The sequence below is a fragment of the Ammodytes marinus genome (assembly GCF_949987685.1).
Source record: "Ammodytes marinus genome assembly, chromosome: 18".
In the NCBI taxonomy this organism is placed as follows: Eukaryota; Metazoa; Chordata; class Actinopteri; order Uranoscopiformes; family Ammodytidae; genus Ammodytes; species Ammodytes marinus.
In genome coordinates this window covers 23646223-23655759 of record NC_137222.1, presented here as the reverse complement: position 1 = coordinate 23655759, position 9537 = coordinate 23646223, and the positions used below count along the sequence as shown (strand labels likewise).

General features: G+C 40.1%; 1 protein-coding gene across 2 annotated transcripts in view; it reads right to left on the bottom strand.

The window, feature by feature from the left end:
• Positions 1–1034: 1034 nt before the first annotated feature.
• ptpa (protein phosphatase 2 phosphatase activator) overlaps positions 1035–9537 on the bottom strand; it is a 33935-nt gene continuing 25432 nt past the window's right edge. For both annotated transcript variants that reach the window (XM_080046226.1, XM_080046225.1), the window contains exons 9-10: positions 9098–9205; positions 1035–1913 (exon numbers count right to left, since the gene is read on the bottom strand). In XM_080046226.1, the coding sequence (XP_079902352.1) occupies positions 1839–1913; positions 9098–9205 (183 nt within the window). In that variant the 3' untranslated portion in view covers positions 1035–1838. The remainder of the gene's footprint in view (positions 1914–9097; positions 9206–9537) is intronic.

The following is a 9537-nucleotide window of genomic DNA, read 5'->3' as shown; positions in this document are numbered from 1 at the left end:
CTTACCTTACTGCTGCGTCTCTCGGACTTTTCTCGGACACACATGGAACGTCTCAGCAGCTGCTGCTGCTGCAGCGCTGCTTCTAAAAGCCCTATCTTTCTACATAGTGTTTTCATAGATAATTCCCATTAAAAATGAAGTTTTTTCGTGTAATTTATGATGCATATGATTTATATTGAGTCTAATATTGAGTCTGGACAGTAATCCGTGCGCCCCATTGCCTTTTTTATTTTTTTTGTCACATTTTCGCTTGTTGGAAGTTTTATTTTGAAAGGGACACACCAGGAAATGGTGAAACTACAGCGAAAACTGCCGGTATGAAGTCAATATGACTCTCAGCAGAGTATTTCTCTATCAGTTAAAGCAGAGAGACCCGAGAGAGACGCGCTGCTCTCAGAAAAAAATAGGCTCCTCCTCCTGAGGTAAACGGGAGCGTCGCTGCAGACGTGCCTCCGACGTGCATCAGCAGTGCGTCTGAGGTTGGATGTGTGCCCGCTCTAGGTTGATTACACGGTCAGTGACAAAAAGTCAGACGCAGACGCGAGGTAGACGCACAGTAGAGGTAGGATGTGTGTGGAGGCCGTTACCCATGACCAAGGCATTAAGAAAAAATATATAAAAATAGCATTCTTCCCACCGACGGTCTCGTTAACTGTTACATGTCATATATGATCAGAGAAAATTTTTTAACGGTTTCAGAAATATTTAAAAGTTCCTCGTAGCTACACAGACTAAACAATACAATTCAAGTGAATGTGTTCACCGGAACAAAAGATGAAAAAAGGGAGATATTTATTAAACCATTTGACAGCTTAATATAATAACACAGAAATAGCTTTAACATATTTGAATGTAAAATAACACGTGCCAATTGAAACATACAGAAACTTTTTATTTAATTTGAAACTGGAGTCAAATCTTGTGTAAAAAAACTACAATATTTCACCTGTCTTGAGAATTTTTATGATGAAGCTCCAGAATATATAAATAACTTAGACGATAAAAAAACTGAATTCAATCTAAGACTCGGGTGACATGTGCGTAGACTGGTAAAGACACAAACTGAGGGGAAAAATAAAAAACCGACGAGAGATTTCATGCAGAGATTCTTGCCTTAACCTATTTTTTTCAGTCAATGATATTTGGTGAAAGAAATTCTGTACATTTCATTTAATGTGATGTTGAAATTTGAAAGACATTTCAAGACATTTTGTTAAGGAAAAAAAACACTCAACGCAGGAAATTATTATCAAATTCTTATTGTGTCTTTACATGTTAGGAACAAGTGGGCAAATCAAATATTGGTACATCTGCAACAAAATGAAAACATTTGGCCTTAAAAGCAGACCCCCCCCCCAAAAAAACAAACAAACAAACAAACAGTTGCAATGGCAAAATATTTTGAAGATCTAAACAAAAAGAAGAAAGAAAATCTCACATGATCCTAACTGAGGTAAATTCAAGCCTTTATGGCATCAATAAAGCACACAGCACACTAAAAAAAACTCCTTCAAAAAGGAGCCCCATTAGAACTCTTATCCATTATATAAATATAATGACAAAAAAATAGGATGCTCCAAAATCACAAAAAGGTCATCCCACAACGGGCTCTGCATTAAACGTATGGTTGGTCTACAAGCTTGTCATGACCACATGCGTGTACACATGTGGGAAATGTGTGTTAAACTACACGTGGTGGGTGTTTTTCTTTTTGCTACCGTTATATTTGCAGGAAGAGGGTGCTGGAGGGAGGGAAAAGCTGTTGGTTCCAAACAGTTGATTGGGGATTTTGGTCTTTCCATTGTGTGTGCATGTGTGTGTGTGTGGGCATTGAGCAGTCAAGGCTTGGATGGCTGGATGGACAGCAGGCTACCGAACTTGAAGTGCTGGATCACAGGGAACTTCTCCAAACACTGGTGCAAAGAGAGAGAGAGAGAGAGACAGAGACTGCTTTACAACTAAGATGGGAAAATAAGACAAAACATGCCACCATTCCAACAAAACAGGGTTAAAAGAATTGTTCAACATGTTTGCCTCACTCTGCGGCTCAAGAAAAGACGTCAGAAACCGTTCCTGTAACAGTGTGTGCATTTTTGATATAGAAATGGGCTAAAGGTCGCTCATCCAGGTTAGCTTAGCTCAAACACTGGTAGTCAAGGGGGAGCAGGTCAAAAGACACACTTTACAACATCACTAAAGGCTCCTGTGTGCTTGTTGGGACTTGTTTATTCACCACGGTATTGTTGAGCTCTGCATTTTTACACTTTATGTCATTTTAGAACTAAAGACGTAGACACAGGCATTTCCTGGTTTTAATTCCATTGTGTTTGTGTGTTTTTGACCTGCATATTTAGATTTGTTAGAAGAATGTCATCAGCTATAAAAGCCAAATGCATAGGCTCCAAGACTACACCATAACCCCCCCCCCTCCCCCCCTGAAGCAGATTCATATATTCCTGTTTGGTCACAGGGGTCAAATGTGATCCTGTGACAATTTGTCAATTATTTGCGGTGTAATGGGCCATCATTCCTGCTAAGAATATGGGGCTTAAAGCAAACGAGACAGAGAGAGAGAGAGAGAGAGAGAGAGAGAGAGAGAGAGAGAGAGAGAGAGAGAGAGAGAGAGAGAGAGAAAAAAGAAAGAGAGAGAGAGATCATAAATCAACTGATTTTGCCCTTCACATATTTCACAGATTTTTCTCTAATCTCAATTTTTTAAGTCAAATACACTGGTTACCAAAAATGCCAAAAAAAAAATATATATATATTTTGGTAAATGTACTTATTTCTTACTCAAGTTTGACCCTAATAATAAATTGATATAAGCAGGTGTAGAAGTTTCAGCATGTAGTTATGTACAGGGACTTGTCATTGTTTGAGGTTTAGTGATGGGACATGAACTTGTATTTAAAACCAGACAATTAAGGCGTCAGGAAGCCTGGTCTAAAATAGTATAAATCAATAGGCTATTACAAAAATCTAATTGAAAATAAATATGCATTACTATTACAAAAAAAAAAAAAAGCTTTTTTAATCTCTAGACCGTTTTGACAGGATTGTGTGGGCGTGGCGTATCAAACGGTCTCCCAGGCAACAGTCATTGTTTTTATAGAACGTTGGGGCAGAGAACTGCTGGATTGGTTCAAAATACTTCATGTGTCATAAGAACCAGAGCATAGCCCATAGCCTCATCTAAATCTGAATTCTGTAAAGTTTATCAAACTTAAATGACAATATCTTTCATTTGGATTGATAAATATGCCTATAACTATTTTCAGATGCTTAACTATCATGCAACTAACTCCCCACATGACAAAGGCCTAGTAAAGGATCGTGTGGATTTGGGTTGACATGGGGCTTTAATGAAGCCCAGACTCAGACTAACCTTGACCTCACTCTTCCCGCCTGCCTTTCACTTTGAACGTGTTCAAAATGGCGGTGAGCCCGGGCTGAGGCCTTTTGTGCGTACAGACATGGGCCCAGGTTTGGGGAACAGGGGGTGGGGTGAGGGGGTGGGGGGGTTGGGTGTCTGCAGTGGGGGTGGGGAGGAACACAGTCTGTCTGTGCAGTGACACTATCAGTCATGATCACCGGGGCAGAACGTGGAAGGCAAAGAGAACGTCGGTAGGTCTGGACAGATATTTAATCAATGGAAATGTGTACAATTCACAAAAGGGTCGCTGATCAGAGATGCATATTCTACACATCACAACATAAACATTGATTGAATGAACTCTAATATTAACATGAATTAAGAAAAAGTTAAGAAAAAGTTAAGGCAAAACCATTGATTGTCCACACAAAACCACACGTGTCCCCTACGTTTAAAAAAAAATGAAATACACAAAGACAGACAGACTGATGTACTGAATATAATAGGATACATATATAAAACATCTAAACCTATGTAGTCAAAACAATGTTGTGCAGTTACTGTGATTTAGAAGTGTGTGATGTGCTCTAGTACAAATCTGTTCAATATCTTATATGTGTAGGATTACGTTTCAATGGGAGAAAAGAATACAACATATTATTGAAAAAAAATAATCATAAAAGGGGGTTTAATGACGTACTAAATAAATAGTGTCCAACTGACATTAGAATGTCAGCTATTGTAGTATACGGGTATAACTCACAATGCACTGTTTTCACACTGCAAACCGATAACTGCAAGCAGTGCAGTGAAGTGAAGACAGAGAAACAGACAGACAGGGCTTTATTTTATAGTTAAAGGAATAGTTCAATGTTTTACATTTTTAGCGCTTTGCCTCACTAAGGCGACAGCAACCGTTACTATAACTGCGTGCATTACTGATGAAGTAAGAGGCATGGGTCGCTCATCCAGGTTAGCTTAGCTCCAGCGCTGACTATATCTGACCCTCTGACTAGACCACTAGACTCAGACTTACTTTATTTCACTCCCATGTCTCACCAACATAAGCCCTCTTTATTTGAATCCATGCAGCGGTCACACGGCAACGCTACCTGGAGCGAAAATTACCCTAACTTGCTGATTTTAAGGTTGAGCAGCTATACATTTATAAATAAAAATGATTGCTGAACAGAATGAATGTGTTGCATGATTTTTCGTCAGCACAGTAGTCCTAGTGCATCCACCCACTCATCTTTGTTCCAATAGGGACGATGTGGCAATGAACAACATGGCCCAAACCCTATCTGGTTGAACCTTCGTCCCTAATCTAAATCTGTAGAATGTAAAGCTGGGAAGGAAAAAAAAGAAAGAAAAAGAAATGGCTTTTTCATGGACCATAGGCTGAACCCACAAACAAGCAATGAGCATGTTCATCCAGAAGCCAATCAGAGGTGAGGCCGATACATACCCGGGCGTACTGCAGAGTACAACAGCATTATTGGGATGAGGGTAGGTGATATTGACTGTGATATTAGCTACACTGGTTGTATTGGGATAAGTGGGTTTTTGTTTTCTTCTTTCTTCCTCCGTTTGTTGGTTTATTTTTTAAATATTTTTTTATTAATTTCTTGTTTTTTATAAGGCTTTGTACATTTAGTAAATATCAGAGTATTGTATAAATATAAATAATTTGAATGTGCATTATGATAATTAAGAGCAGTTGAATAAAGGGTGGGAATACATAAGCTTGGGCTTCCTCTCACTCCTTTTCGAACATAGACACTACATTTATTTTGTAAATATTGTTTATGACACTATATAATGATTGTTTTTTTGTGTTATGTGTACTTGTATGTGTCATACTTGCTTTTTTAAATTTATTGTTCGAAATAAAAACTAAATGAATTAATTTGACCCGGGACTGAATGCAGATTGCACTCTTCCACACAATCTTTTGGGACTATTTTGTGTACTAATTCATAGCCTACTGGATCATGGTCTGAGATAGTTATTGTAGTCATTTTAGAGCAATTCATATTGGATAGTAGAATTACCAGAAAATAAATAATCAATACGAGACAGCTGTTGTGAGGGGGATGAATAGTAGGAATAGGGTTTGCTTTCAGTGATGTAAAATGCTCTGATCATCAGCAGTGGCTTTGGTCTTTTCACGAGATATAACAATTAAAGCTATAGTACGTAACTTCTGTCGGCCCCATGAGGAAGTCTGAGTCAATAAAACAACACTGTCGGTACATCTAAATGGAGGTAAGCCTTCTGTGATCACACATGGATTTTATACCTTCTGCTGTACCTTCAGGTTTTGTCTTAGCAGTAGAATCAACAACTGAAACATTTCTTGGGCTCATCTCGGGATTTTTCTGCGCTCCTGCTACAGTGTTGGGGGGAGTGTGGGGGGGGGGGGGGCATGGGGGCGACGCGACACCAGTTTGTAAATGCTGCCATACTGAGAAATACAGAGAGAGTTTTGTGGAGCTGGCTTAAACAACTTTGTGTCAACTCGTTTGGCAATGGCTTGAATGTAACCAACATTCAATTATGTTGAAAAGTTACGCACTATAGCTTTAACATTATGGAAAGAAGAAAACATAAAGAACAACACCGGCCTTTTTCTCAATGAGGTTCCTTCCTTTCCAGTAGTCTGTATTTAGTCTAGTGTCTTAATGACTGTCGTGATAAAAAGAACATAATACAGTGTTAAAACCCTTTTTGATCTGTCTCCTCTCTCTTTTTTTAAACACCTGAACTTTTTTAACTTATTTATTACTCCTCCTCTATGGAGGTACTATTTATTCACTAGGCTAAGCAAAGATTGTTTTTATCTGCCATATGTCGAGTACGGGCTGATGCTGTGTGTGTGTGTGTGTGTGTGTGAGCGTGTGTGTTTGTATATTGTATGCACTGTTGTACTCTGATGCTCCTCCACATATGAAGTTCCTAGCGGAAGAACAAAGTTATTTGAATTGAATTAAAAGCAAAGAGTTTTATTCGATGAGTGCCTTTAAGTATGTGATGATTTTAAGAAACATCACCACTCTTGACAAAATACATTTGTGTATGTGGTCAACAGTTGATCCCTCCAGAGGAGCTCTTGCTATCGAATACAACGCTTTGCTTTTTAACACTGTATTATGTTCTTTTTATCACGACATGACCTTGTTGATACATAATAAATCAGGCAAGATGTTCACTGTGGTGCATTATCTATCTCAAGTCTGTGCAAGTTGGTGTTATGAAGGGCCTTCGAAATGAACTACACCCAATACCTGCCCAGAAGAAGAAGAAGAAGAAGAAAAAAAAGACCCACTTATACACTGGTTGCATAAGGGGTTAAAATATGCGACGTAGAACTTCAAGTATAGACTAGACATAACTGTGTAATTATGTCCATTCAAAGTCAAGCCAACAGGGCCCATCTATCACTGTTTTCTGTTCATGTTTGTGCTCCCGTCGTCAAGGCACCAGGATGGGCCAGAAAATGGTGGATTCCGTTCTTTTTTTCAACTCTCTACAACTCTCTGCCCGAAGAAAAAAAAAGAAAAAAAAAACCCTGTGTGGGGGCCAGAAAGAGGGAGAGAGGAATGCAAGTCTGCTGATGGTTGCTCCAGGCTGGGAGGAGGAAGGTCGGGACAGAAGAGAGAGGGAGGGAGGGAGGGGAGAATGTAATGAAGGGAACGGCAGAGAGGAGAGGGGGGGTGGGGGTGGGGGGGGCCTAGACAGCTTGGCCCCTCAGCTCTCTCTTTGGGAAGACTCACAGGCTGTGCTCTGGAAAACACAGGATGTGGGCATGCAGGCGGGGAGAACGGGCTTAGACATCCACCCCCCTTCCCCTCCAAACCCCACCCCCAACCGCCCGCCCACACACACACACACACACACACACACACACACCAAACGCACAAACAGACGCACACACACAGTTCCATTCTCTCCATTCCTCTTAACCCTTTCCTGCCTCTCTCCTAGTACGGAGCAAAGCAAAACCCCTAACAGACCGGTTAGTCCAAAAGGAACCTTCACACCGTTGGTTTTCCTAAATGTCCCCTAAAGAAGAAAAACACACTTTCTGTGATCGGGGTGAACGGGTTACAAGAAATGTACTACGCTACATTTCTGTGTCTACTTTCTTGACCATGTTTCTAACGGACCTTCGTCATTTTGAATATGTGCATTTCAAATACACATGTAGGCAAATGATCAATGCCACAGAAGTCCTGAGGGAGGGCTAAGAAAAGTTCATTACAAGTAGCTGTTTTTTTCCCTCAATCCTAAATAATACAACTGGAAGAAATTAGTTTTGATTTGAAGCTGCAGCACGAATCGTGCTAGCGACTTTAGCGATTTCTAGATTAGTCAATTAGACTAAGTGGGTTTGAGTGGGTCAGATGTATTGGTTACCATGGTTGCCATCTTCTTATAGTGTGTTAGCATGCTAACAAGCTAACAGTTGCTAATTAGCACAGAACAAACAGCAGAGCTGAGGCTAATGGGTTTAGGTTTTAATTTCTACTTGTTATGGTGCTAGGGGTCTCAGACTTCTACAAATCCTCGATTCAGTTTAATTTCGATCTTAAAGTCATTACGATTCTCAATCGTTTTTTCTTTCCTTTTTTTTTAACCACAGATGGCGATAATTTGTTTCAACAGTCGGTTGGAAACAAAATGTAAACAAAAGAAGAGAAGTCATAGAGGGAACCTGCCATCTAGAGACTGCTTTTAGTATCTGCCGTGTGCACTGTTCACAATACAACATGCTGTGTTTGTGTTCTTTCAGTGCGCCTGCCTAACGCTAGCATGGCGGCCCGGTTAGGTTGTCACTTAGGCTTTTCATTAAGAAGGTCGAGATCTTGACGTCACTCAGATTGATTTCCGACTTACAGTAGGGAATGAATTATTTAAATAAAAGGGAATCACCATAGTTAGTAATTATTCATATTCATCTTATGAAAACAGTGGCATCTGTACCTTATTTCACGTCTATCTAGAGATGCACCGATCCAATTCAGATATCTGGCTTCTTGATATCAGCCCGAAACCGATAGCGTCCGATAAGATACAGCTATGGTCTTGACATTTCCTTTCACAGTTAAAATAATTAAAAAACATTCTATGAAATTTGGATGGGTACGTGGATTGGAGATGCGAGGCCATATCGGAACCTGATACAGACACTGTATCCGATTGGTCCCTACGTCCATCCAAAAGCAGACATTAGACGTCTTACCTAAAATCTCCAACTAAAGACCCTAGCTTTAACTGTATTGGTGCATTCATTTACGTCCCCCCATAGATTGAGTTGTTAAAAAACTTTAGTTATCCCTAAAACTTTTTTTTAAAACTATACAGGTAAAACCCATTGAGACCGGAGACTCTTTTTCAAGGGAGACCTGTTCCCATTCCCACGTTGCCATTCCCACACATATTCATAACCTGATAGCAGGCTAACTATCAGGAGCAATTAAGGGTTCAGTGTCTTGCTCAGGGACACTTCGACATGTGGTTGGGGGACGGGGGATCGAACCACCGACCCTGTAATTGAGGGTCGACCGCACTTCCCACTTCGCCAGCTAAAAAAGGTATGGATTCAGCAATATAACTGAAGAATTGGACTGATTGGGGGAAGAAAAAAAAAAGAGAGAGAGAGAGAGAGAGAGAGAGAAAGAGAGAGAGAGAGAGAGAGAGAGAGAGAGAAAGCAGGCATACCTCAGCCTTGTACATTCTAACCAGGCCCTGGTTGACTTTGGACCAGGAAGGAACTGCGCTGATGTTCCATAGCTGGTTGGAGTGTTCAGCAAACGGACCCGTCTTCATCTAAACAACACAGAGAGAGATCCACAGTCATGAAGTGAATGGGGACAGTAACTCATCCACACTGTAAAAATAAGTATGCTTGTTCTTTGCAGGCTTGCTTTAACCTCTGATTAATATCTATATACAATACAGTTTTTTTTTAAACAGTAACAGTATCAAACTTTCTGTAGTGTGGGGACCTTCCTTTATTAAAAGGATTGTTGGGGTTTCTTCAGTGTGAAGCTGAAGAGAATTGAGTCACTTCTAATAAGATTCCAATGATATCCCATTTTTTTTCTATGGCAGAAAAGACATGTTTTGGCCGAGTTATTGGAACATAGAGAACTCATTCA